Raw genomic sequence first — 27,022 nt, 5'->3', positions numbered from 1 at the left:
ACTAGGCTAGAGAAATCTCCTGAGTCCTTGTCCTGTTCTATTCTTTAAAGCTAATAGTGGCTTTCTTCTTCCCCCTTCTTAGGATACTTCCAGGAGATGTAAACTATCCTTCTTTTACTATGTACGACCTGGAATATGGGCAAGGTCGGAGCACTTTATTCAAGTGAAGACAGAATTCCGGGGACCGATTGATGGAATGAGACAGCAATGCAAGAAAAAGAAAAAGACATCAAGTGCTCTGACTTGACTCTTCTACCTTCAACCTCTGTTTCCCTTTGGCTTTCTTGCCATGATTTATGGTTAATACTCTCTCTTACTTTCTCTTATGCATATTGACAATAAAACTATGTATTCCATTCTATTCCTTTGTTTCAATTAAAAAGCGAGTTCTAGACTCCTTCTCTCCCCAGGAACCAGTCTGAAGACATGCTAAATACAATGAGGCGAGATATGAGAACGCACTCTTAGATAGAGTATATATCTGCTATTCCCAGTACTTAAATTAATCTACCTAGCTTGCCTTGCTTGTTGGACATCTAGGAAACAAAAAAAATACATATACTCTACATCCGATATCGTAAGAATATGTATCGTATAATATTATCCATCTAACAATAAACAAGATCACTTCCAGCCATCTACAGCTTCGCCACCCCCCTCTCGATGCCCGCCCAGCTCTGCTCGTCCAGCTTCTCGTACCGCGGCGTGGAACCATCCATGTTCAGCCAGTACAGCGAGTCCCCGTCCCAGTCGACGCGCGGGTCCCACCCCTTCTTGACCAGTTCGCCTTTGGCTTGTTTAAATGTCACGCCTGTTGCGACTCTATATCATGATTTATGCGTGGTTAGCCTTTTGTTTTTCAGGGTATGATATATGAAGGTGGTGTTCGAGGTGGGAATAGGGATATCTTACTGTTTTGTAAGCCGGACGAGTCGTGGAAAGGCGTATGATGGGACGCCTTTGGACTTTAGTGCTGGGTACAGTCCGCGCATGAACTCAGCTTCGAAGGATGGGGTTCGCTTTTCGGGGTCGAGTGTCACGCCAGCGCCGCCGGCTTGGCCGTCGTAGCTGCGGGTGGTTTTGTTAGGGTTTGTCCGGGTATACATACTTTCTAATATAGGTATATGTGTATATCAGGGGATGAAGACTCACCCGCTCAACTTCACGCCATATACCATCGCATCCTGTACCCCCGGGATCCGGCAGATGTGGTCTCTGATCTCGCCAGCGCTCACGTTCTCGCCCTTCCAGCGGAATGTATCGCCAACCCGGTCCTGGAAGCGCACCCAGCCATCACTGTCCAGAACGACCAAATCCCCTGTGCGCTGAAACAGGTCCCCCTTCTGGAAGACATCCCGCAGCAGCTTCTTCTCCGTTGCCTCCTCGTTGTGCAGGTATTCGGTAAGCAGGCCGCGGTTCCTGACGCGGCCAATGACCTCTCCTTCCTCGCCCAGACGGGCCCGGACGCAGAAGCCGGTCTTAGGGTCGCGGTATGGCATCTCGGTCTCGGGATCGTACCGCACGATGAGGGTGTCATCCTCCATTAGCCGTCGCAATGGGCCGTGGAAACCGACCTTGCCCGCACCAAAGGCGCCCACGCCGTAGTTGTCGAACCGCGCCACACCCTCGGTCGACCGGTAGAACTCACGGATCTCAGGTACTCCGAAGCGTTCACGGAACCGCTCCCAGATCTCCCCGCGCAGACCGTTCCCTTGTGCCACGATGCATTCATGTCCGCGGTCGTACGGGGACGGAGGTGTCGCGAGCAGGTACCGGCACAGCTCGCCGATATACATCATGCGCGTGGCCCGGCTGGCGTGGACGTCGCGCCAGAACCTCGATGCGGAGAACTTGCGCCGTAGGCAGAGTGTGCTTGCTGTACCCAGGCAGTAGCACAGGGCACCGAGCAGCGCCGTTCCGTGAAACAGTGGCAGCGCTGAGTAGATCCGCAGCGGGAAATACTTGGACGGGTTGTTGGCGTCCACGGTGAACGGGTTCGAGGTCGCGCATACCAGCATATTGCGGATGGCGCATGCCTTGGGCTTGCCAGTCGTGCCGGATGTGTAGATCAGGGCACAGAGGTCTGCTATTCCTCTCTTCGCTGCGGGGATGTTCGAGGTAGGAAATTGCTGTAGTGTTTCTACCGTGGCGATCTCAACTGGAGTGTTTGGTACAGCGTCGTCGAACGACGACAAGTTCACTGAGAAGTGTGGCAGGTCCGAGCAGACATGATCCGCCAGGTCCGGGCTTGAGATGATCAGCTTGGCCGTCGAGACTTCCAGACAGTGCCGGAAGGTATCATCTGTTGTGGTCAGCTTGAGGTAGGGTATATCATGGAGTAAAAAGGTCCTACCGCGCAGATTGGTATTGATCAGGGCGGCCACAGCTCCCAGCTTCGACAGCGCATGGATGCAGACAACCATTTCCGGTGAGTTGACCGTGAAGACGGCGACGAAGTCACCAGGCCTAATGTCGCGGTCATGGAGGAGCGCCGCCAGCCGGTCGGCCACTGCAGTCAGTGTTTATCAGATGTTATATTCAGATCCATATATCGATGGTATCCAAGTGTACACATATCAATGTGTAAGGTATATTAGGAAAAACGATGGAGGATTCATATGACAGTCTACATAAATGCATGTCAAGGACAATACTTACAGTCCTTCAGCTGCGCGTACGTCCAGGTCTTGTCTTCAAACCATAGCGCCTCCACATCCCCCTTTCCCTCAACGTCGACAACGCGCTGCAGCATGCCGTACCACGTTGGGGTGTCTCCTAGCACGGCGAGCCGCTGTCCCAACCGCTTGCCAAAGGCTCGATCGTGGTACAAGTTCGTCAGGTCGGTGGAGAGGGAGAGTCTAGCATTGAGATACGCGCCCGCTGTGAGCGTGAGCGCAGAGGCGGCTGTGATGGACAGGAGGTCCATGGTGTCTCTCCTTCAGAGTTTTGTTAACGGCGAGAATCGACCAGGACGCCTCCTTTGATTCGGCAAAGAAGTCCTCGGTTGGTGATAACGAATAATGGTCGATGGGCGCAGTCAAACGCGTCTCTTCAGATCTCCCCAGGAGAGGTTGCTATAGACGAGATGAGACAGGCCGACTCGGGAGATCCCTGGATAATGACATGTCGAATGCATGAACTGTATCAAACATCTCCAGTCGCAATAATACAGCCCGAGCAACGCCTCAAGCTTCCCCACGGAAAATCCCCGGTATTGTCTTCTAGGTTGTATGGCCCCACATGGCTGTCTCGATGTCTCGATACATCAGTTCTGCACGATTTTGGAGTATCAACATGAGGAGAATAGGGGATATGGGGGTATGCATGCTTTGATATAGACAATTAGGGTTGTACAGATAAGTATGTTTCTTTCTCCCCTTGGCTTTCATGTCCTTTTCTTCCCTTTAAAGGTCTGCTTCTCTTCCTTTGTTATCTTTTCTTGATATCACAGATCTACCCCTGTGGGCCCCCGCTGATCTTCTCCAGAAAGACGACGACGATCACAGCCGAGGTCGCCGATGTGACCGTATCGTACGCTCGGCCGACGGCACTGTTGCTCGGTTAGAGACAGCTTGATGTCCTTCTGACAGCTGTGGACTGGTGCCAACATGGGCCGCTTCTTGTTCGTTCGCTCGGGCTCGGTGCTCGAAGCTCGGTCGGTCGGTGCAGATACAGACCGTGCACATGTCCAACGTCGCCGTTGACGTCTTTCGGTGATACTTGCATATAAAACCTCTCCCACGCTGACACAGGCTGTGAGTACATCCATACCTGGCATCGCCTACTCTGCTGACAGAACCGAAGGATCCCCGCAATATCATCGCGGTTCCATCGGATTAGCACACCATGTCCTCCGCGCAGCAGCGGTTGTCGTCCATCGCGAACCACCTCTCCGCCGAATCGCCCGCGCGGCAGAAGCTCCTGGAGAAGAGCCCCGACGATGTGGTGAGTCTTGATTCCCGAGAATCCGGGAGGACATGGATGAATGCTGACGGACAAGGTCATCACGCTCGCGGTGCGAACGCCGCTCACAAAGGCCAAGAGGGGCGCCTTGAAGGATACACAGCTGGATGATCTGCTGATCTCGCTGTTGACGGTATGTTCTTTAGTTTGGTCGTGAATATCTACACTTCTATATCTCACAACTCCCTCCATATCGATACATCTGTCGGCCTATGTATTCTAACATCTAACCTCAGAGCGTCCGTGAGAAATCCAAGCTCGACCCTTCCCTCGTCGAGGATGTTTGCCTCGGCAACGTCCTCCACCCCTCCGCCGCGTACATCGCCCGCTCCGCCGTCCTGGCCGCCGGCTTCCCCGCGACGACCGCGGCCTCAGTCGCGAACCGCTTCTGCTCGTCCGGTCTGCTGTCCATCCAGAACATCGCCAACCAGATCATCGCCGGCAGTATCGAGGTCGGCATCGCCGTCGGCGCGGAGAGCATGAGCACCAACGCCGACCCGGGGGCGCCCAACATGTCGTCGCGCATCATGACACACCCGCTGGCCTCGCAGAACGAGCAGCCCATGGGCCAGACGTCCGAGAACGTCGCCGCCCAGTTCAACGTCACCCGCCGCATGCAGGATGAGTTCGCCGCCAAGAGCTACCAGAAGGCCGAGCGCGCGCAGAAGGCCGGCTGGTTCGACGACGAGATCGTCCCCGTCCGCACCACCGTCAAGGATCCCAAGACCGGCGAGGTCAAGGACGTCGTGGTCAACCGCGACGACGGCATCCGCTACGGTACGACCGTCGACGGGCTGAGCAAGATCCGCGCCGCGTTCCCGCAGTGGGCGCCCAGCACGACGACGGGCGGCAACGCCAGCCAGATCACCGACGGTGCGGCGGCCGTTGTGCTGATGAAGCGCTCGCGCGCGCAGCAGCTGGGCCAGCCCATCCTGGCCAAGTTCTGCGGCGCGACGGTGGTCGGGCTCGAGCCGCGTATCATGGGCATCGGGCCATCGATCGCCATTCCCAAGATCCTGTCCAAGTTCGGCCTCAGTAAGGAGGAGATTGACATTTTTGAGATCAACGAGGCGTTCGCATCAATGGTCTGTTCTGTCTGTCCTGGGTACATTGAACCACGCAGGAGAAACTCCAGCTAACCCGATACGTACCTATACAGGGCGTGTACTGCGTCGACAGGCTCGGCCTCGATGAGAGCAAAGTCAACCCGCGCGGCGGAGTTGGGACAGTGAGTAATACCCCTGCCTCGGTACATCATATTGCATGTTTGGCATCAGAAACTAACAGTGTCATTTGAAAACAGGGCATGGGAATGGCAGGAATCTTTGTCTCGGAGCATTGAGCGGTTATATTAACCCAGAGAACAGAACAAGATGCGATGAGTTGTTTTAGTAAATGGAAGGAAACCAGAAAAAAAAAGACTGTGAGAATATAAAGTCCTTTCAGTTTACATTATGTTTTTTCTATATATATCTATATATATATCATATATATCACAGGTACCACGGCGCTAATACGATATTAAATATAACCCCTGTCATGAAAGACTGGATCAGATTAAACAGTAAGATTTTTTTAACCTCTGTACAATACTACTTCCATATTCTCTGGAGAACCAATAAACGCTGTGCATAGTAATGAAATTTCAATTGCGCTATCAATAACTTAATTCAAGGGATATAAATAATACATACATTCCCGACCAAGCCTGCCTCCTCTCCTCAAATCCGGTCCGGTCCTGTATACTCCGTATGGGTATGGGTATCACTTCCTTCCAATGAAACGAACGACCTCCTTGTCCTTGCCTTGACGGCCACCTTTTTATGTATGTATTTGTGATAAAAAAGAAAGAAACGGAATTTTCCCCCTTTCCCTTTCCTGAGCCGTTCCGTTCAATAAAAATCGAAACGAACCGAACCCCGCCACTGAAGTTCATCGGCCTCATTCCATATAAGCTCGATCGAAGTCCCTGAAGATGTGATGTGGATGGAGGAAACATGTCACGGGGCAAAAGACAAGGCTATATTCCTGTCTAGGGTATTTGTATGGTATACTTGTGTAGAGCTGTAGTCCCGCAGCCCGTATGAGCCTAGCCTAATGGAAAAAGCAGATCATGACCGTCGATCGATGGGTAAATCATCCCATTCGCGGATTGTGCGGTGTCCTTTGAGCTCATCATCTTAGGACTCGAAGCCATGCCCACGGAGACTCAAGGGCGGGTCGCCATTGCCTAACCCCGCGTTCCTTCGATGAGCCGATCGATGATAGACCTCAATCTCCCCAGGCTCTGGAGGTAAGCAGCATGGCTAGAGCCAGAAGGCAGTAGCATAGCAGGTTAAATAGCTGTCTGAATGGATCTATTACCTGACGGACCATGGAGGGGTGCGGTGCAGCCCGTGAATTCGAGTTCGAGCTACGGACGAATGCCATTGACTTCAGTCTTCTTTGCTGATCGAGCTCAACGAGTGCGCGAGCTTCAACAGGACAACACTCTCGGTCGCAGCAAAGTAATTCAAGCTAGACACTAGTCAGCGAACGCAGACGCATTCGACGTCAGCCAGAACACAAACCTATCCATCAATATCCGGAGGTGTCTTCCGAAGTGGTCTTCATATCTCTTCAGCGTATCCTCTAGTTTTGCCAGCCGCGTAGGGTCGTAGGCCTTGGGCTCTGCGCCTGGAGCCTGCCGTGAACCATTAGAAGGCTGAGCAGGCGCTTTTCCTCCAGAGAGGTCGGGATCAGCGGAAGCTAGGCTGCGCGCAAGAGAAGAGGCAGTCCACGACGCAAACATGGTGCAGCAGGTCATCAATTTCGAGTGGATCTAGAGACCCTCCGTCAGCATACCAGCAATCGACGAAGATGACTAATTTTCGAACTTACTTTCAAGAGCTTTGCCTGCGTCAGCATGCACTCCTTCAGACAGGTGTCCAGGAAATCAACGTGATCCTGCATCAGCTCATCCACCGTACGGTTGACCTGCTTGGTGCCATTGACGGTCACCTCCATTCCATCTGCATCGGTTCCATTGACCCGGTCCATGAGGTTCTGCCAGTTGGGTTCAATGACCTCGGCGGTACAGAAGTAGAGCAGCTGCTGGACAAAGACAAGCATCTTCGCACGCAGAGTCCAGGCCCGCCTCTTCCACATTTCAAGCCTTCGATCCGATGACTTATGTCTCCAGCTCAGGACTTTATTCTGATCTTGCCACGAATTAACAAGAAGAGTCTCCAGGTGACGAAGCGACAGAAGATGGCGGAAAATAAGCTGGTAGCGGAGGACCGTCTTGCGACTAATCACGAGGGAAAGAGGGAAAGGCACCATATAATCCAGCTCGAGAGCATCGAAACCAAGAATATCCTTTTCGTCTTCGGTAGTTTGTGGAGCGGGAGTCTGGTACTTCTCGATTCCACCGTCTGGGTTATCCTGATCGATACCCGAAACGCTGACGACCTGCATCAGCCATTTCGTGAGCCCGATCTTGTTCATGCGGACCTTGACATCCTCTTTGAAAGGGTCCTGCGCGGCAATACTGCCAGGCTGTCGAAGAACGAGGTCCAGAAGAGACTGCAGCTTCCCTTCATTAACGTTCTTGGCCGGTTTCCGCAGTTCGGACGCGCTAAGTTCGAGGAAGTAGGAGAAGAAATCCGACCGATCGAGGAAGAAATAATGTTTCAGAGAGCGGAAACGCGTCGTAAGTGAGTTCTTTGTCAGTAGAAGGTTCAGCAATGAAGCATTGGCGTAGGTATACGCTCCGTTGACATTCTCGAGGAACCGTGGATCATCGAACGTCTTGGGAACGTCCTTGACTGCCTTGCTGACATCGACACCTCCACACTCTCGAACAACGTTGAGATACTTTCCGGCCAGGAGAACCTTGTCTCTGACGCTGTCCAACTGCGGAGGAACCTCGTTCTCACGGATGGTATATCGCTTTTCCCAGTACTCGTCTGTGTAGTCTTCTTCGAGTTTATCTCGTTTGATCCATTTCTGCTCTTTCACAAGGAACTCTGCATGAGGATCCTTGATCCCGCCGTGGTGCAGCCATTCGTTCAGCATTGCCATGTACGGACGACTAGCCTCCCGGAGTAATGTCTCGAGCAGGGTTTTGGTCGCGGGATCACCGGAAAACGTGGTTAGCCTCTCCGTCAAGAGCCCGAGAACATTTCCTCCTTTGCAGATCTTCTTGCTCGACATGCTTCCAGGGACTAGATCTCCCCCTTCTTTCAACTGCTCCAATATGTTATCAACATCGTCAAAGTCGTCGATCGATTCGTCTAGGTCCTGATCCAAAAGACCGTTCCGCCTCAGAAGCTCCTGACCGAGTGAATACAGCTGCGCCAGGCTTTGGCTCGTGGGCATGGTGTGAAGATGAAGAACATGCAGCGTAAAGTTCGGATTGTTCAGTAGCTGGTTCTCCAACTGCGCGATGAGGATCAGATAGTCCTTCAGTATCCTTCGGATGGCAGCGCACAGAGCGTGACTGACTGCGCCATACTCGGCACGACTCAGGACCTCCACGAAAGCCTCAATAGCACTGTAATGGGTAGCCATCTTCAACATGGAGATGGTCAAGTCCTTCAGAGTCGGATCCAACCCCGGCGCAATTTGAAATGACGGGCCGACCAACCGATCCTTCTCGACAGAGGGGTCATAGGAGCTGTGGTAGTGGATGTACTGTCCCTCGTAGCCCATGAACACAAACAGAAGGTCTTCCAGAATTGCCGCTTCCTGCGCATCGAGGGAGAGATCACGAAGAGGCGTAGCGTTGAGCGATTGCGGCGCTGCTGATGCTAGAGGCGGCACCGATACGCGACAGGCCAGGGGGGCAGATGAGTGAGCGATCAACGAAGCCTGGGGAGTCCATTGCACTGTATACAACCAGACGCTCGCGGTCAGCTTCGGCGTCGCGCAGGTTCAATCCACAGGCGGTTCTCACCTTCTGGCTGCTCCTTCTCCTTCTTTCGAACCATTGGCGTCGAACCGTCCGTCTGACTGGCCCTTTTGGCCCTCGTCTTGTCCCATTCACCCCTGTTCCCCGCGGAGGTCGACTCCTTGACGGGGTTTCTCGAGCGGACCTGGACCTTGTCTCGCGTCGTGGTGGAGCGCTCGGTGCGTTTCTCGCTGCTGGAATTGCTGTACTCCTTCTGCAGTCTGCTCTTCGGGCTGGCCGTAGCTCCGCGCAGGTGATCCATGTTCTCAGCAGAAGGGCGCGGAGAATGGTGGGCGCGTGGAGTCGCCCTGTCAGCTTCCCCGGCGCGAAGGGAGGCAACGCGGGGCCTGGGCGCGGTCACGTAGGTCGCGCGGCGGTCATTGACAGACATGATCCGGAATTCTCGCCAGCTTCAGGCGCGACAGGAGACCACGATAAGGCAGCGAGGCAGGACCTGCAAGGTGTCGACACGTCGGGCGCGCAGACGAGAGCGTGGAGATCGAGGCGAGGGCGGAGTTGAGGCGCGCTCCTTCGGGCTAGCGCCATCTCCGCCAGGCACGCCGGTTTGCGTAGGCGACGAGCGGGACTGTGAGAGCTGTCCGCTCCCCAGACCTCACCCCTCCGCTCCCACGCCCTCTGCCTCCTCTCTCCGCCGGATCTTCTCTTTTCTTTTGCCTATTTCTTCTTTTAGTCTCTTCTCCTCGGTTCCCCACACATAGCCCACCATGTTTATCGCACGATCAGAATACGGTAAGCTCGCATGACCTCCCCTCCCCGCTGCGGTCACTGACATGTATACAGACCGTGGGATCAAGTACGGATGCCTTGGTTACTCCCTCATCTCTCGAACGGACTCTTGTCTGACAGACCTCCAGCACCTTCTCGCCGGAAGGCCGTCTCTTCCAGGTCGAATACTCCCTTGAAGCCATCAAGCTCGGTTCCACAGCAATCGGTGTATGTTCAGATATCTGAAGCTCCATCCTGCACCTCTGCTTTCCAGAAAGCAGTTATTTTGCTACAGACCTGCTTCCCTGAGACACGAACACCCTGACATCCACCAGGTAGCAACCTCCGAAGGCGTGGTCCTGGGCGTTGAGAAGCGCGTCACCTCCACCCTCCTCGAGACCTCGTCCGTCGAGAAGATCGTCGAGATCGACCAGCACATTGGATGCGCCATGTCCGGCCTGCAGGCCGACGCCCGCTCCATGGTCGAGCACGCCCGCGTCGAGTGCCAGAACCATTCCTTCCACTACGCGGAGCCGCTCCGCGTCGAGAGCTGCACGCAGGCCATATGCGACCTGGCGCTGCGGTTCGGAGAGGGTGCAGACGGCGAGGAGAGCGTCATGAGCAGACCGTTTGGTGTCGCGTTGCTGATTGCGGGGTATGATGAGGATGGCCCTCAGCTGTACGTCTACCCACCTTTTTCTACTCTAGTATACATGCCCTTTACTTGGAGGAACGACCATATGCACAGATCAAAGCTGACATGGTTGATAACAGATACCACGCCGAACCCTCCGGCACCTTCTACCGCTACGACGCCAAGGCCATCGGTTCCGGCAGTGAGGGCGCTCAGGCCGAGCTGCAGAACGAGTACCACCGTTCCCTGACTCTGGCTGAGGCCGAGACGCTCGTCCTGAAGACGCTGAAGCAGGTGATGGAGGAGAAGCTGGACGCCAAGAACGTCCAGCTCGCGAGTGTCACGAAGGAGAAGGGATTCCGGATCTACACTGACGAGGAGATGGGCAGGGCGGTAGCGACGCTGAATGGGAATTAATGAATGAAGTCAGGTGAAATCCATCTAGGTAGTCTCTCTTATGCAAGCACGATTGTTCAGCCTATACGCATCGGACGGTTTTGTTTTTCTCGGGAAGCAAAATAGAAAAGAAAGTTCTTTTTTTTAATATACTCTTCGCAGGTGTATGGTATCTGCAAGTGGTGCCTTTCCAGTACTTAAGAAAAAGCAATATGCTGGGGAATATGCATATATCGACACATCATACATACAATCCATACGGCGTCCCGTATCCATCCGCGTAGGTACTCCTCTACCTCGTTTTATACACACACGGCTTCAACACCTTGGCCTCCTCCTCAGGCGTCAACCCATTCTCGTCCGGCTTGTCGATAAACTTCAACTTCTTCCCACCACCACCAGCAGCAGCCGCAGAAGCATGCTTCCCCTTGGTCGGGGTACCGACCTTGACAAACTCCATCTTCACGAACATCTTGTTCGACTTGTCGACGGATTCCTGCTTCAGGATGAACCCGCGCGTCCGGAACACCTCGACGAAGGCGGAGATATCGGTGTCCTCGCCGTCCGCATTGCCGTTATAGCGGGCGTCCTCGGCGAAGATCTCCGTCTCGTCGTCGACGTCCGAGCCGGCGTCATCCGCTCCAGCTTTCCGCTTCTTCTTGTTGAGTTTCTTCTTCTCGGCCTTGGTGAGGGGTTTCTGTTGCTGTCCCTGTGGCCCTTTTTGCGTGTCACCCTGCCGAAGCGGCTCTTCACCTCGGCGACCCAGCATTCGCCCTTGTCGCGGAGCACGCGCCAGGCCTCCTCGACGAAGGAGATCCAGTTCGTGCCCATTAGGCTGAGGCAGAAGATGGCGACGTCGACGCTGCCGGCCTCGAGCGGGAGGTTCGCGATGTCCGCCTTCGTGACGAGCGCGTTCGGTGAGTGCAGGTCGTAGCTGAGGAGTTTGAGGTTGAGCTTCTTCGCGGACGGGGTAAGGGCGTTTGCGAGCGCCGCGTCACCGCAGCCCAGGTCGGCGATCGTGCAGAGACCGCCGTGCTGTCGACGGGGGAGGGGTGGAATCGACGGTCTCGATCCGTCCGCCTTCTGCTGCTTCTTGGACACCGGGGCGACGGCCCCGCGGGTTCGGATGGTCTGGATGTAGCCGTCGACGGGGTTGGACGGCCATGTGTCCTTCACCTGGCGCGAGAATCCGGCGTGGTATTCGTTGAAGAGTTCGGGGTTGGAGGTGAAGAGTTCGAAGGCTTTGTCTGACGGGGTCGTGTAGAGGGTCTCGTTGAGATGGCGGAAACGAGCGCCCAGCAGCTTCTGGCGCATGGATTGCTGGAGGGGGGTGAGCTTCGCTTCGGCCGCAGGTGGTGGTGGGGGAGGGAGGAGCTCCGTCGTCGCTGCTGAGGCTTCTTGCGAGGCACCGTTCGGGGTATCATTCGATTGCTGTCTGTTTTGGTCGTTGTTGTTCTGGTTCTTCTTGCGCTTCTTATTTTTATGACCCTTATCGTCACCAGGTTGATCTTTGCCGGATGGTTGTTCTCCAGAAGCAGTTTCTTTCGACTCAACGCCATTGGTTGAACTGTCCTGCTGCTGCTTATTCTTCCTCCTCCTCTTCTTGTCCTTCTTCGAGCTCATAGCACCACCCTGACCGACATCCCGCCCTTCGATATGCCGCCGGAACATCTCATCCAGATTGGCCTTGGTGACATTGCTGCTGCGATCTGAGCCGTATCCACGCTTCCTCTTCTTCGATTTCGAGCCGGACTCGGGGCGGGGACTCACTGCATCGCCTGCTGAGCTCTGAGCCGGTTTCTTAGAATCGGGTGCTGGCTCCGTCTGCTGCTTCAGCGCAGAGGAGGGCACCGACCAGCCTGGGACCGCGAACATGGTTGTTGCAAGGTCTTTTCTTTAGTGTATTGCGATTGAGACACGCCAGGACTGTAAAATTTTCAAAACGATCCCCTGTATATCGTCAATGAGGGGGAAAGATATCAGCAGGTTCAAAAGGCCCTGCTCGCGACCTTGCTGTCGCAGACGAAGAGCCAGTGCAGTGCGGAGCTCCGTCCACAGGCACAGCGAAATTTGCGATGGAGCCCCAGAAATGTTGTTCTGCGCCGCTTAACTCCGAGCTGGGGCCTGTGGCGGTGCTGCCCCAACTTAGCGGGCTTGAGCCACACCAAACATCATCCCAAGGACATGGGGTCGGGTCGCATACGAAGCCTGGATATTTTCTGGGATACTGATGCGAGAGGCTAGATCAAGTGGATATCGATTTTGTGAACTGACATAGAAGCCTCAGTCGAATTTCTTTCATCAGACATCCAGTATATACCGCTACCCTTCTTCTGCTAATCATTGCCAGATATCAAAAATTTCCATCTACAGTATTTCCTTGAGAGACTGAAGCATGGTAATAAGACCATTGACATTTCAGAGATCATTGGTAGGATCAGGCTCCTCCTGTTCCAGAACTACTTAGTCAAGCAATTCTCCGCAGGAAATATTCCCTAAAAACTTGAACTGTCCGTCAGCGATCCATCGTCCCATGATCAGTGTAGGATAGATGGGAGCCATGACATGACTTCTTCATGGTGTTATGTTTACCAGAAATTAGGTCGACAAAAAATATGACCGACAGCAAGAACATGGCTCTTGTCTTCAGGGCCAGCGGGATCTCAGGATAGGCACTGACCAAGGATCTGCTGTTCTTATCCCTCCACGATAACTTTTTCCCGCATTATCAGTTTGACGAACCGCCCAAGCAGGACATACATTATCAAATGTACCCGATGCAAATGCAACAGAAGGAAAGCGGAAATGACTCGTTCCTCTCTTTAAGGTAGGCACTTCGTGAGCTGTCATGTTATGCAGGATCCAACCCAAAAGTGGATACATATTGGCCCGTCCACGCCCGACACCCTACCCGCACACATGTAGATCCATGTCTTCATCTCCCCAACTTCTTGTGCCCTAAAGACCGCTGCTTCAACAGGCTGTATATTGCACATAGTCAAAGGGATTTCCGTTGAGCTGTCACTTTTTTTTGCCATCAAGTGTGGAACCCTGGCCTGAAAACAGCGGACTTTTGTCTCTAGTTGACCGAAGGGAGATTTGGCCAATCGGCGCCCTGCTTCAAAACAGGGGTTTACCTGGCGGTCCTGGCGATACCAGGACGCTCCGATGGTAGTAGGGACGCGCAGGTGCCAGGACGGAACTTTTCTTCTCTGCGCAGCCCCAGTATTTCGGAAACGATTCTTGGCTCCCCACGGAGAAAAACTGCACGGCTTCTTGTGCATACCACTCAGTACTGCCCGCGTACACAATGAGTAGGAATTCGCGTGATCTCAAGCCTTTCTCATGTTCCAACGGCTGCTTCGAAGTACTATCCTTTAGGCTAGACTATGCATCCTGCAGGTCAACAGAAGCTGTCATGGGAACGACACAGAGCCTGGAGTAATATACCCGATTTCTTTTTGCTGTGGTCCCTCTACTCCGTATCTGCCGCGCAGTGGCGTCATGCAGGGAGCCGTCATCTCCTGCCCTTCCCCGCGGCCACGCCGATAGCGAGATCAACCCAACTCCTGACAAGATCCACGTCGAGCGTCCAATCATCATGCAGACAGACAATGTTCAGTCGCTCATAAGTAGCTAAACGCCGCGGAAGCCTGAAGGCAATCCGCCAGAAGATCTGCATGTCGCCACATGGCTTGAAAAGTGATCCGAGCACTTCTGGCCTATCAACGGTCGTCAGTAACCAGCCTAGTTCGCTGTACAAAGATCGCTCAGCTGTTCCTCCTGACTGCCTGTTTCTTTCTTCCTGTATCTCATTCAGTTGCTTGATCCTTGGTCCTGTGAATACTGGCATACAAACTCCATGCCCACCGTGGCTGCGCGCTCCCCAGGGGAATTCGCCCTGTGTACGCGTGGTTAACTGCTAATCAGTATATCTCTCGAGACCATGGAGACGGGAAAATCAAGCTCGAAGCCTCAGGGAGAACCCGCTTGCACAGGGACCGCCTCCGAAACATCAAACAATGCTTCTGCCAAAGGCTCATCGGGCTCTACTAGAGAACCTGTTCCCAAGAGCGTGTCAGCCTCGAAAGGCCCCAAGAAACGGACAAAGACGGGGTGTTTGAGTACGTGATGTTATGGCGCCGACCTGTCAAGTCGTTGTTAACCCCCTCATAGCATGTCGGAAACGCCGAATCAAGTGCGGCGAAGAGAAGCCGATATGCAACAACTGCATCAAGTCGAAACGAGAGTGCGAAGGATACACCCAGCGTGTTATCTTCAAACATCCTTTGGGAACGATGGGGGCTTTTCAGTCCAGGCCGGTAACGCTGCCAGAGCTGCAGCGGATGTCGATGAGGATGCCGCATCAGGGCCGCTTGCCTCTTCCGCAGCCGTCTGGAACCCAACAGCCGATTCTCGCGCCGCAGCCCCCCGATCTTTCGGCGACAGGATATCCAGGCGTGGATTCCAGCGGGTTATCTCGATTGCGAAGTAACCAAGCAGCCAGCGACGTGCCATTTTTCTATCCACAAGGGCCTGTCTCGGTGGAGATACGTCCACCTGCGCAGCAATACAGCACGTCGATCGAGAACGGGTACACCCTACCGTCCGCTGCAGCACCCTCCTCTGCCATTGTAGTTCAACACCAGATCTATCAAGTCAATGGAGTCTCGTCCCAAAGTCGGTCTTCATGTCAGCAACTACTCCATACGAATCATGACAGACAAGGAGTATCCAAGCCGGCACATCTATTCCTGGAAAACCATCGCCATCCATTGCATCAAGCGAATAGAATAGATTCAGCGAACAATGTCGATTGGAGCGCGATCGAAATGCCCATTCCTTCACAGGTACGACATCTCATCATGCTCTTCAATAGTATAGGTGCTGAAAACATGCTTAACAGACTCAACTACAGTGGACAACACAAAAAATGATTCGTGAGTTGACCGCAACTCTCTTTCTCTCGATCAGCGCAATTGACTCTTTTCCTCTGCCTGAATAGCTACAGGACATTGTAACATGGATGGTTTCCTTCAGTCGGACATGAACAATGTGCCCCAGACTGCTTCTCACATGGAGTGTAACAATGATGACAGTGATGACTATTATGATGTTGAGTCGGATGAGGAGATGACAGATCAGACGCAAGCTGAGGGCTTTAGTCAGCTGAGCCTTATCATGGCTTCTGCCAGCCAGGATGAGCACCAGCTCAGATCGTTCACAACTCATCTGAATGAACCAAACATCTTGGCTTCCTACCGCCCCACGATGGGATCATCACCTCTCAGTAACCCCAAAACTGCACGTATCTTTGTACATTTCATCCATGCGACGGGGCCTGCGTTGTCCACCTGGGAGCGACATCCCACAGACTCTTCGATCGTGCTAGGCGCTCCAGTCCCGACTGCCCAGCAGGGGTTGTGGACCTACACTCTGCCCTTGAGAGCATTTGAGAACCAGGCTCTGCTGCAGGCCATTCTTGCTATCAGCAGCCTGCACATTGCTAATCTCCAACAAGCCCCGATAACGGTATCGTTGAAACATTACCATTACGCTCTGAAGAAGGTTGGCGTTGCAGTGGGCCTCCCTTTGCGACGCAAGCAGACAGAAACCTTGGCGGCTACACTTCTGCTTGGATTTTACGAAGTTATGGCGGCCGAACATGCCAAGTGGAGTAGCCACGTTGCGGGATCTGCTCAGTTGATAAAGGAGATTGACTTTGCAGGATTGACTCGAGACATTCGAGCCCACCGGCGGAGGGTGAAGGCGCAGAAGGAGCAGATGACGCGGTCAGGCCTTTGGTCAGAGCACTACCAACATTTCGGAGATAGTATGTCTGAGGACGATCCATTCGGTGAGATAGAGAGCGATCTCAACGAGGACCTGATTGGAACATTGATGGGTAGGCCAGTCGATTACGATAAATTGGGACAGGTTCAGGACGAAGATCACCAGAGCCGGCCAAAGTATTTCACCAAAAAGGACATCGAGAATTATAGGATTCAGGGTGACCTCTATTGGTGGTACGCCAAGCAAGATATCTTTCAAAGCCTGATCAGCGGGAATCAGCTCCTGTCAGTTGGCCTCTTCATTTAGACGTACAGTGTCTGGAGCTAATGTTGATGCAGTACGCCTTATGACCAATTGGTTCAATGCCCTCCGCGCGCCGGGATGGGGAAGCTGGACGCCATATATGGATCTTGGGATCACTTGCTTCTACTGCTTGCCCGGTTGACAGACTTTAGTCATAGGGACCGGAAGAGAAAGCTCAAGTTTTGGAAAGGTATGGGAGGTGAATGGAGGCCTCACCCTGGATTTTTCCAGTTCATGGACCGCTTTGGGACTCAAAACCCGCAAGGTCAAGGATGGGCTGGGGGTCCTTCCGGGCCGCCTTCAGGTTACGCAGGCAACGCGTTTCCTGCAGGTGGTCCTGTCGGAGGCTTTCCAGACAGAACACCATCGGGAGCAAAATCTTCCCCATTTGGCCAGGATGAGCTCCCTCAACAGAGGGAAGAAGGGAGTCCCCCGATGTATGGCATGGCACCCTCAAGAGGGCCTGTTCGTCTCCCCTCTGCTTTTGCCAATACGGCATGTACTCTCGGCTCTTCACCTGATAGCGTCGAAGAGGACGAAGTCGAGAGCACGGTGAGCGAGGCGGAAGCTGAATGGGAAAGTATACTGACTGCTTTCGATGTCTTCGGCAATGCCCTCGGCCCTGGCTATTCCCCCTTGCCACCAGATAGTATCACTCCCATCTCAACTACGTTTGGCCCGGCGTTGCAGTACCGCACACATACCATTGCCGTCCTATGGGCTTACTACTATGCCGGGCGCATACTGTTGCACAGACTACATCCATCGATGCCACCGGCGATGATGGTTGCGGTCGGAGCCGCTGCAGCGACAACTGCGAACTATGCTCAAATCATCGGCAGGATCACTGCCGGGGTCTATTGTCCGCAGCAGTACAACATCCAAGCGGGTGGTCTGAGTCCAACTTTGGGCGGGGCCCTGACGGAGATCACAGTCCCTGTATTCTTCGCGGCCGTGCAATATACAGATCCCGCTCAGCGCGGCTGGACCATCGCCAAGCTTCATGATATTTCCCATCTCACAGGTTGGCAGACGTCTTCTGCGATCGCGCGCGGATGCGAGACTGCGTGGGTGAATGCTGCTAAGAAGGGCCGGGGGCCACCGTATGAGTATACCACGAATAGGCACACTAACGATGTGGTAAGTCTACAATCGCTTCTGCCATATCGAGAGTATGCTGTACACTCACAACGCTATAGCGAGGATCAGGACGTCCAGTTCCCTCCCAGAGGACCGACGGACCGGTTGTTAAATCGACAGCCAACACGGACCGACGGTTCGTCACCGTCAATCAGTCGGCGCGGACCAGATCCAATTGGGCGCTGGGTCTTCTAGCTTTGGAGGAGGACATCCTTAATCTGGAATTGGAAGATAAGATGCCACGATGAATCAAGCTATTTCACGGAGATGCCTTCAAGGAACGCTCACCAGCGGTCGCTTCGAGGTCGAGCGTCTTTCCATGCTAGAAAGTCACTATCCATTGTACCACAGGTGGTCCAGCGTTCACCAAGACACAGTGTGCCATCCTTTGCCTGGAAGCCTCACTCTCAAAAGACTGCAGCATACCCACAAGACGTAAGCGCAGATGCTACCAGCTTCTATGCGAAGGAGCAGGCATGGATAGCGTGCATCCCGGTCGACCCCGGTAAGCCTGGATCGTCCTGGCCTTGTTCGTAGGACATTTCATCGCACCTTCAGGCGACAACGCACATCCAACAGGGGATGGGTCCCTTTCTTGACTCTCTATCCACACGTGGAGGAGCTGCAGAGCATCGTCGTGGCAGCCATAGCAGATGCAGGAAGGACTTGGCGAGAGGCGGGGACAGGGGTCAGGAAAACAAACATATCCAGCTCGACTGCCGTTATCGATCCTTCCAGCCGGGCATTGATCCTGGTCAAGACACAGGAAATCGTCTTTGCATATGTACCATGCCCTGAGCGCGAGTCTCAACATTAATAGATGGCACGGGAAGCAGCTAGCTGGTCAGTGGAACCGACTTATACACGCACATATCTGCAATATTTGAGCGTCTACTTGTTTGAACGCGGATCTTTGATCTTTTTCGGACATGAGTGCCCCGCAGAAATTGGACCCAAGAGGGTCCAGACAAATATAAATAGCTCTTATCGACACCAAGCGGGGATATAAAACCTCTGCCAAGTTCCAGGTCCATGGGTGGCGAATCGGACAATTGGAAATCCAACATGTCTGTACCTAGATACTAGTACTGCAAAGTAACCATGTGCGGAATCGTAACGACCCCGAAGTGGTTGGTCCGAGGGTACGTGGGCAATCGACCCTCCCCCAACCGCCTTGCCTGCACCGGTCGACGAATAGCAAGATGGCCGGTGCAGTACTGTCCTTAGGTATAGTTACTAAGCGCAGCACCGGACAGGAGTGATGCAGCGAGTTCGCTCCACCTGGGCGGTGTCTTGTGTCCTCCATTGCTCTTTTATTTTTGAGACCTTGAGCTGGACAGGAGCTGAACACGGTTCGCATGAACGCACGGTATCTCTGTCCATATCCACCGGTCGAGGCAGCCTGTCGTGATTCCTGTCAGGAACCCCAGGTTTCCAAGCTCCCGACTCGACTTCGAGCGCCATGCATGCTGGCGCCGACCCACGCAAGACCCTGCAACGAACGGGCAATACCAGCTCAACAACGGGAGGCGAATGAGACAGGGGCAGAGACGCTGGTTGGGCAGCGGCTACAGCGCACGAGACTAGACCTGCGTGTGGTGCCAGAAGGGCCCAAATTGGGGGTTTTCAGCTGGTGAGGAGCGGTGGAGAGAGAAACGGCGGAGAGGTTGGGCAGCCAGGGGAGCGGAGAGCACGAGTGGTCGCGAGGCGGCGAGGCGTCGCTGTGCGGCGTGGCGGGATGTTCCTCATGGCCGGTCGTGCTGGTCGGACAGAAGACAGACGAGGCTGGGTGTGAGGGCGGCGAGATATCTATCTTCAGCCCTGCTGCTCTCGTCTAGGCTTGCAGTCTCTCGTCCTGTATACTACTGTATACTACCGATACCTGCTAATCGTAATCTCCATCGCCGTCCGGCTTCTTCCTCTCCACGGTCCTTACCCCGCGGCCCGCCGGTCAGCCGCACCCGTCATCCACGGTTCACCACCGCCTCTGATCCCGGGTCATCCCCATCCATTTCTGGAAAACAGATCTATCTAATCGCGTGAGATATACCGTTCGCATGGCTCGACACGACGATTTTCGCTCCTCCTCCACCAGTCTCGACAGCGGTGGTGGACGCTGGGATACCGAGCGCTTTACCCGCGAGCGTCAGGAGCGCTCCTACCGCACCACCGTCACCGAGCGTGAATGCGAACGCGAACGCCCGTTGGACGAGGACCGCTTCGAGCGACGCCTGTTCGAACAGGAGCGCTACGGTCCGCCAGCCAGACGGCCGGAACGGTTCTACGAGGATGACCACCTGGACCATCACCTCGACCGGTCCTCTCCTCCCCCTCATCACTCGGGTCCCCTGGTGTCGTATGACCGCCGTCGCGCGGAGAGGTCTTCTCCCTCGCCGCCCCCGCGTCTGATCAGACGCCAGTCATCGCTGGACACCTTTGACCGCATCCCGTCCCGCAAGAAGCGCGATCACTATTACCGTCATGAGGAGAGTGACTACAGACCCCGATCCAGCAGAGCCCCGCCGGTGGTGCCTCCGGCGCCGCGGTCTCCCCCCAGGCGCATTTCACCGCCCGGTGGCCGGTACTATGATGACTTCTACGAGGACATCCGCATCGCAGAACCGGACTGCTACGGCGACGAGGAGTTCAGGAACTTCCGCGAGCGCGAACGGACGGTTGAGCACAGACGCCGCCGCAGCCATGAGTCGATACACGAGCAGATCAAGATGACTGAGAAGCCGTACCCCCGCAAGGGGAAGACGCGCATGCCCAGGCGGCTGGTGCATACACGTGCCATTATCGAGCTGGGCTATCCGTTCGAGGAAGAGGTAAGGTGGTCATTCACGGTTTCTTTCTTCGAGCTCAGTCAGGCTGATCTTTTGTTTGTTTTTTTTTTGCAGGAAGATGTGGTCATCATCCAGAAGGCCCTCTCGAAGGAACAGATCGATGAAGTGGTCGGCTTGAGTCGCGAGATCAAGCGGCGGTCGGAGTGTAAGTACCCCAACACACATGCTGATGTCCCGGGGACAGTGTTTATATAGCCCGTACTAACTATCCCCAGCTCGACCTATACCTACCATCAAAGCGCCTTCTCCTGTCCGCGACAGGAAGCGAGAGAGCATGGCTGAGCAAGTCGTCATTGATACGCATTCCCCACGTTCAAGCCACGACACTCTCATCGTCGAGAGGGCGCCGTCGCACCGCCGGTCCCGCTCGCACGTCCGCAGTGAACTTCTCGATAGACGCGACGTCCGAGACATCTCTCGCCCGCGGTCTGCTTCTTTCCACTCCCACGGCGGCCGCCGGTCGTCTCCCGTACGTATTGTCGAGCGTCACTCGGGTGAACTACTCCACGCGGGTCCGCTCGTCGTGCAGGATCGGCTGCGTCGCTCGGACCGAGAGATCCGTGCGGAGATTCAGGCCCTGGAGGACGAGAGGAGGATGCTGCAGCTGGAGCGGCGGGACGACATCATCCGCGACACGGAGTTTATCGATCACCGGGACCGGGAGGAGATCGTCGAGGTGAGGAGGGACCGCAAAGGTAGGCAGCCCTCGTTGGGAAATCGATGACGTTGTACAGGTCAAAGCTGACAAGCCATAGCGCCTGGTTCGAGGCTTATTCGCGCGATGCTGGCGACTCTCACTTAATTTCTTCCCTCTCCCCCGAGTTTTTTTTTTCTTCATGTACTCGGTATAAGAATGATGATCTTCAAGCCGAGTTTCTCAGTGTATTTCCCTATGTCACGAGTCACGACTGTCTCTACCCTCGATACGATGGCGAACCCCCTGATGCAACGTGACGATTTCTCTCCCGATATGATCGACGACTAGGTGGTTCATTAGTCTCTTTTCTGCTATTGTGTGGCATTAATTTTGATGGTAATGTGCATGTGCAGTATTCGCGCGATAATCGAGGGCAAATTGCGAGCAAGTGATGGAGCACCTGAGGAACCTGTATCAGTAGCAATTGAGTGATAATGTCTTGCAATGACACTTGATGTCTTCAACGTCCAACGTGGATCAGATAGGGACAGCGTCGGCCAGGTGCTGATCCTAGCACATTTACAGTAGGACGCGGCCGCGCGGCTGTGGGGAAAAAGTAAGGGGTGCGGGCGGCTGCCTCAGGCTGGGCGGGATGCAGACGAATCAGGACAGTTTGGCCGATGAGCACGAGTCGAGGCTCCCGCGACGGATACCAGCTGCTTCAGATCCATCGCCAGGCACCCCTCTTCGCACTTCTTGTCAGGGTTGCGTTTATCGACTCGCTGCGATATTCAGTTCGAGAAAAAAAAAGAAAAGACAGTCCTGCAGCTGTTTTGACCGAATCTTCACCATGGATAAGGTGCAAGCTTTTGGAAAGAACTTTAGGTGAGGGCGAGCTCCTCCGTACCACACCATCGCCTCCACACTGCGTTGTGTTACCGCCTGCATAGCAGATCTGTTGTCGCAACAACATATATATTACCTGAGAAGGATTCGTACTGACATATATTGCTCTTTGTATTTTCGATAGTGCAACCTTCACCCCGTTCGCTGCGCGGACCCAGCAGTATTTCAAGGAGCAGCTGGGCACGGCCGACGAGAAGACCCAGCTTCCGGATGACTACATCGAGTTGGAGAAGCGGGTGGATGCGCTGAAGCAGGTGCACCAGAAGCTTCTGCAGGTTACGTATGTTTTATCTATCGAGATCTGCGATACCCTTATCCGTTCTGCTTTATCGCTGACTTGGTCCCAGCTCGCAATATTCCAACGAGGCCTACGACTACCCGCCCAACATCCGCGAGTCCTTCAACGACCTGGGCCGCACGATCAGTGAGAAGGTCCAGCTCCTCTCCCATGCGACCTCCCCCGCGGAGGCCCAGGCCGCCCTGACCGCGCCCCCCTCGGCCAAACCCCAGCCCAAGACCTTCAGCCATGCCATCGCACGCGCCTCGCTGGCCGGCTCCCAGCTGATCGCCCAGAACACCCCCGGCGAAGACCCGCTCGCCACCGCGCTGGAGAAGTACGCGCTCGCCCTGGAGAAGGTGGGCGAGGCCCGTCTGGCGCAGGATGCGCAGATCCAGTCCCGCTTCCTGGCGGGGTGGAACACGACGCTCAACACGAACCTGATGTTCGCCACCAAGGCGCGCAAGAACGTCGAGAACTCGCGGCTCATGCTGGACTCGATCAAGGCCAGCAAGAAGTCCGCCGCCCGCGGGGATCTGGATAACCTGAGCGATGAGGCCCGTGCGGAGATCGAGCAGGCGGAGGATGAGTTTGTGGGTCAGACGGAGGAGGCTGTTAGTGTGATGAAGAACGTGCGTGCCTATTCCCTCGCCAGTATGCTTGACAAGATAGCTGACGATTACTAGGTGCTGGACACGCCTGAGCCTCTGCGGAATCTTGCGGACCTGATCGCTGCTCAGCTGGAGTACCACAAGAAGGCGTACGAGATCCTCAGCGAGCTGGCTCCTGTTGTCGATGGACTCCAGGTTGAGCAAGAAGTACGTCTGAACCGGTAATCCTGATCTGGACATGGACTAACTGGCTTCTAGGCTAGCTACCGCAAGAGCCGCGAGAACGCATAAACTGAGCAGCGATTGTGGTTATCCGTTACCCCTCAAGGTGCACTGATCAATACTTCGCCTTTTTTTTATCTGTCCCTATCCCCGAATCTATGGTTCTACGAGGTCGTCTCTAGTTCCATGACATCGTCAAGTCATTTTTTTTTTCTCTTCCACATCCTATCATTCCCCATGCACGCCCCGTTTTAGCCATCTGTAAATGAACATGCTTCCTTTATGACCCGATTCGATGCAGGTTGCTTACAATCTGCGTAGCGGTATCTGTCTGCCATTGTTGCTTCTTAAGGCATTTTAAGACTTTGGGAAAGGCTGATCTGATATGCTTGCTCCCCACGTTGGCTAGGTTAGGTACCTACTTCCTATTGCTTTCTATGTCCGTGATGTATCCTTCTGCTTGTTTTTATCCCCGAGTGAAATCAACTAAGTATGTTAGATGGCTCCGCTGTGGTGTTTATTTGCTGCAGTATGCAGTAGTGTAGTCAGGAATTTTGTAGCCTAGCCGTAGGTCCCGGGTGTTGTAGATGAGCATAGTCTGTGTTTATAACACCACCTCTGCGTATCGACATCTATATGTATATATATTAATCCCTTCTCAGTCACAACTGTGACACTACAGGAGTTTTTTCTCAGGACACTCTCTGGACACACATAGGCGGTTCAAGTGGAATGTTCAAACATAATCGAAGCACGGATCACATGTCTCCCCGCCGCGCGTCTAACCTGACGCACCCGCCACTAGCACGCCGCTGACCGCCCCCGACCCGAGCGCCGAGCCGCATCTTGGCAGTACTGCAGCTCCAGCAGGCCAGCTCCCGACGACGAGACGGCGACGGCGACGGGCGTCATCCGCTGGCGGGAAACCTCGACTCGACTCGATAACTTTGATTTGCGGTTTGGAGATTTCAGGAGATCGATTGTGATTTGTGATCGTGATCGCGACGATACTGAACGGACGGTGTAACGCTGTTGTTGCGGCCCTGCGCGAGCTTGACCTCTGCCTCTACCTACGGACCGACGCTTGTGAATCCGCCTTAGCTGCCTACTCCGACGGACTTCTACTCTGTTTACGACGGTATTTGACCGAACCCTTTAGACGAGTCAGGAGAGAGAGATATAGCAACATGGCGAACGGGTACGCTACCTGCATGCCTCCTCCCTTTACCTTTATGCCGCGGATCCGATCATATTAGATGGAGTGGAAATGAAATGGAATGGATGGATGGATGGATATAAGCTGACGATTATATGTTGTCCGGAAACACAGCTGGAGCATCATCATCGGCCTCATCTTCGTCGTCCTGGCGAGTCTCGTCGCGTGGGTCTTTGCTCCTAAGGGGGAGAATCAGACGTATGTCCTTTGCATTCCTTTCCCTTCTTTTCCTTCTTGATTCATAACCTTTCTTAAGTTGAGGGTGTGTTTTGCTTGTCTGATGACTCTTGCTAACCCGTGATTGATGGATGGATTACAGACTCTGGCGCAGCTCCCTCATCCTCGCGTTCGCGGCTTGTTATTTGATGTGGGGTACGTATATCCATACAACCATAACAGATATGGACCCCTTTGGGGAGAAAGGAGGACAGTGGGGTGCTGACAGGATGTGTCCTTTTTTATAGTAATCACGTTCCTCGCGCAGTGGCATCCCCTCATCGTGCCCAAGAGGGCAGATATCAGGCCCGGTCGGGTACCGCACTAGATTTATCAGATCGGATTTTGTTGGTTTGTGGTGGATTGGGTTGGGTCATGTTAGGTTAAGATCGGAATAGGTTAGCTTAGCTGGGTAGGACTACTACTATACAGTACGCAGCGCTAAGCTAAGGAGCCCAGCGTGGTTGCATGTTTTTCTTAGTCCTCGATTTTATGAATGGTTGTCTTTGTTCTCTTGTGTGTGCTTTTTTTTGGCATTGGCTGTGCTGCATTTGTTGGTCCCCGAAATGTTTTCTCCTTCCGCAATTAGTTGAAGTTGCTCGCCCACGTCCCTTGTATGTTCAAACGTGTACAGATGTCAGTTTTCGTTTCTTTCGCTGTATCTTACCCCATCCTCATCTCAGGGACACCTTGCAGAGCGATATAAACGACGAGCAGCGAGCTTCAAGACACAAGCTTCGGCTAATGACATGCGGAAACGGCGTATGTAATTCTGCTGCTGAACTACAAATAAATAGATAGATCCTGCAGAGAGTGAGAAAGGGAGACTCGACTCGAATCCATGAATGAATGAATTGATTGAAGTGTCGATCGATGAAAGTGTAGAATGATACAACAGTCTTCATAGAGAAAAAAGGAAAAAGAAAAATTTACACGCTGTGGTTTTTTGGGAAAATGATGACATTCATCGTTTACAGATTGACCTGACCTGACCCTTCCAGCTCCACCATAATGATAGTCCCTATCACCTTGATGGCTTTACGTTTCGATCCGTCTAAGCGTGAAGTACGTACAGATTAGAAAAAAAGGATCTAATCATGACCTATCATAGATAGTGCCTGGGTCCTCGCTCTAGTAGCTTCAAAATCACATGGTTTTAGGGTAGAAGGGGGAGCAGGGGTCTGATAACCGTTAATAAATCTTGACTCCCTTGTATGTCAACATCAGTATTCTGCGGGGGGTATTCGTTGTATCCAGTTACATTTTAAGGCAATAGTTGGCGGAAGGAATTTTTCCTGCCTATCTAATGGCGTATATATATATATATATATATATATACAAGACAGATAGCTAGATCAGGTGTAAATACTAGTAACTGCCACTGTCAAGGTCAATATCGCTCTGCTATCTATGTTACTTAGATATACATGTGACAATGGAACTGTCTTCAGTTTCAATCTCAATGAAAATTGACAAAGTAGGTTCATCTTTTGTGTATTTCGATCTTAGCGGGGGTCGATGATTCCTTTGGAATATAGGTACCTAGGTAGATATATTGGCGGGGGACTATCTAAGGTTAAGTACCATGCCTATCTGAAATTTAAAAATGCAGAATGCGAATTTGATTTTTGTTATGTCCTTCTGGCCTGGAAAGATAATAGCGGTACAAGTGCTTCTGTGAAGAAAAGTATCATACGTCTTTCGGAGTTGTTCCTCAAGTTATTATTTTCAACGCCGCATGAGGTGGACTCAATCAGTCGGAGGTAGTCAGTCGTACGGTTTAATAAGTATGACAACGTGCTGTTCTTTATTTCCCGCACATCATCATCCTCATCTCTATGGAGCTGCAAGCTTGCTGAGCTGGTCTTTTCAGATATCAAAGTGATTGACTTGAGTGCGGCAACCTGCAGGGCTGTTGCTAGTCCTACCCATTTGGGCACGTGTCAGAAGAAATGAGCCTTAAATTAAAAGGACCATCTAATCCAAACTGATCCTCCTCCATTCTTTTCCCGATCCCATCGATGTCATCCTACGTCAGGCTCCTGAGCTCCTTCATTTTTTCTCTAGGGTGCTCGCCGAATCATTAAATAGTGAAGCGATCGTTGTCCCGATGTCTCTGTTTGCCCCCTGTCGACTTGGGACACCACCCGTCTGGCTGCCCATCAACACCGTGCGATTTGCACTTACAATAGCGCCAGGAGCTTTT

At 53.5% G+C, this 27,022-nt stretch overlaps 9 protein-coding genes across 9 annotated transcripts; 6 read left to right on the top strand and 3 right to left on the bottom strand.

Annotated features, from left to right (window-relative positions):
* Positions 1-638: 638 nt before the first annotated feature.
* VTN00DRAFT_87 (uncharacterized protein) lies at positions 639-2,926 on the bottom strand (the record flags this gene model as incomplete). Its single annotated transcript, XM_069435577.1, has 5 exons — positions 639-822; positions 913-1,068; positions 1,153-2,302; positions 2,354-2,509; positions 2,659-2,926. The coding sequence occupies 5 exons, from the start codon at positions 2,924-2,926 to the stop codon at positions 639-641; spliced, it is 1,914 nt and encodes a 637-aa protein (XP_069290795.1).
* A 920-nt stretch (positions 2,927-3,846) lies between these two features.
* On the top strand, positions 3,847-5,305 carry VTN00DRAFT_86 (uncharacterized protein; the record flags this gene model as incomplete). The annotated part of the gene is made up of 5 exons (XM_069435470.1): positions 3,847-3,945; positions 4,001-4,096; positions 4,200-5,048; positions 5,123-5,191; positions 5,267-5,305. 5 exons carry the CDS (start codon positions 3,847-3,849, stop codon positions 5,303-5,305), a joined length of 1,152 nt encoding a protein of 383 aa, XP_069290794.1.
* Positions 5,306-6,398: 1,093 nt separating this feature from the next.
* VTN00DRAFT_85 (uncharacterized protein) lies at positions 6,399-9,284 on the bottom strand (the record flags this gene model as incomplete). The annotated part of the gene is made up of 4 exons (XM_069435360.1): positions 6,399-6,480; positions 6,534-6,784; positions 6,844-8,831; positions 8,900-9,284. 4 exons carry the CDS (start codon positions 9,282-9,284, stop codon positions 6,399-6,401), a joined length of 2,706 nt encoding a protein of 901 aa, XP_069290793.1.
* A 334-nt stretch (positions 9,285-9,618) lies between these two features.
* VTN00DRAFT_84 (uncharacterized protein) lies at positions 9,619-10,670 on the top strand (the record flags this gene model as incomplete). Its single annotated transcript, XM_069435249.1, has 5 exons — positions 9,619-9,643; positions 9,695-9,707; positions 9,769-9,847; positions 9,955-10,298; positions 10,394-10,670. 5 exons carry the CDS (start codon positions 9,619-9,621, stop codon positions 10,668-10,670), a joined length of 738 nt encoding a protein of 245 aa, XP_069290792.1.
* A 271-nt stretch (positions 10,671-10,941) lies between these two features.
* VTN00DRAFT_83 (uncharacterized protein) lies at positions 10,942-12,524 on the bottom strand (the record flags this gene model as incomplete). Its single annotated transcript, XM_069435138.1, has 2 exons — positions 10,942-11,346; positions 11,403-12,524. The coding sequence occupies 2 exons, from the start codon at positions 12,522-12,524 to the stop codon at positions 10,942-10,944; spliced, it is 1,527 nt and encodes a 508-aa protein (XP_069290791.1).
* Positions 12,525-14,595: 2,071 nt separating this feature from the next.
* On the top strand, positions 14,596-18,133 carry VTN00DRAFT_82 (uncharacterized protein; the record flags this gene model as incomplete). Its single annotated transcript, XM_069435027.1, has 7 exons — positions 14,596-14,773; positions 14,826-15,499; positions 15,556-15,589; positions 15,655-16,726; positions 16,781-16,935; positions 17,017-17,885; positions 17,945-18,133. 7 exons carry the CDS (start codon positions 14,596-14,598, stop codon positions 18,131-18,133), a joined length of 3,171 nt encoding a protein of 1,056 aa, XP_069290790.1.
* A 1,809-nt stretch (positions 18,134-19,942) lies between these two features.
* On the top strand, positions 19,943-21,533 carry VTN00DRAFT_81 (uncharacterized protein; the record flags this gene model as incomplete). The annotated part of the gene is made up of 4 exons (XM_069434916.1): positions 19,943-20,713; positions 20,786-20,876; positions 20,947-21,426; positions 21,487-21,533. 4 exons carry the CDS (start codon positions 19,943-19,945, stop codon positions 21,531-21,533), a joined length of 1,389 nt encoding a protein of 462 aa, XP_069290789.1.
* A 685-nt stretch (positions 21,534-22,218) lies between these two features.
* VTN00DRAFT_80 (uncharacterized protein) lies at positions 22,219-23,453 on the top strand (the record flags this gene model as incomplete). The annotated part of the gene is made up of 5 exons (XM_069434805.1): positions 22,219-22,253; positions 22,399-22,554; positions 22,622-23,183; positions 23,238-23,369; positions 23,421-23,453. 5 exons carry the CDS (start codon positions 22,219-22,221, stop codon positions 23,451-23,453), a joined length of 918 nt encoding a protein of 305 aa, XP_069290788.1.
* A 1,118-nt stretch (positions 23,454-24,571) lies between these two features.
* On the top strand, positions 24,572-25,144 carry VTN00DRAFT_79 (uncharacterized protein; the record flags this gene model as incomplete). The annotated part of the gene is made up of 4 exons (XM_069434693.1): positions 24,572-24,582; positions 24,715-24,798; positions 24,920-24,972; positions 25,065-25,144. 4 exons carry the CDS (start codon positions 24,572-24,574, stop codon positions 25,142-25,144), a joined length of 228 nt encoding a protein of 75 aa, XP_069290787.1.
* Positions 25,145-27,022: the final 1,878 nt, after the last annotated feature.

The sequence above is a fragment of the Thermoascus crustaceus genome (assembly GCF_041956765.1).
Source record: "Thermoascus crustaceus strain CBS 181.67 unplaced genomic scaffold VTN00scaffold_1, whole genome shotgun sequence".
Classification (NCBI taxonomy): domain Eukaryota; kingdom Fungi; phylum Ascomycota; class Eurotiomycetes; order Eurotiales; family Thermoascaceae; genus Thermoascus; species Thermoascus crustaceus.
The sequence above is the reverse complement of the archived record's forward strand: the minus strand, read 5'-3'. Positions and strand labels throughout refer to the sequence as shown.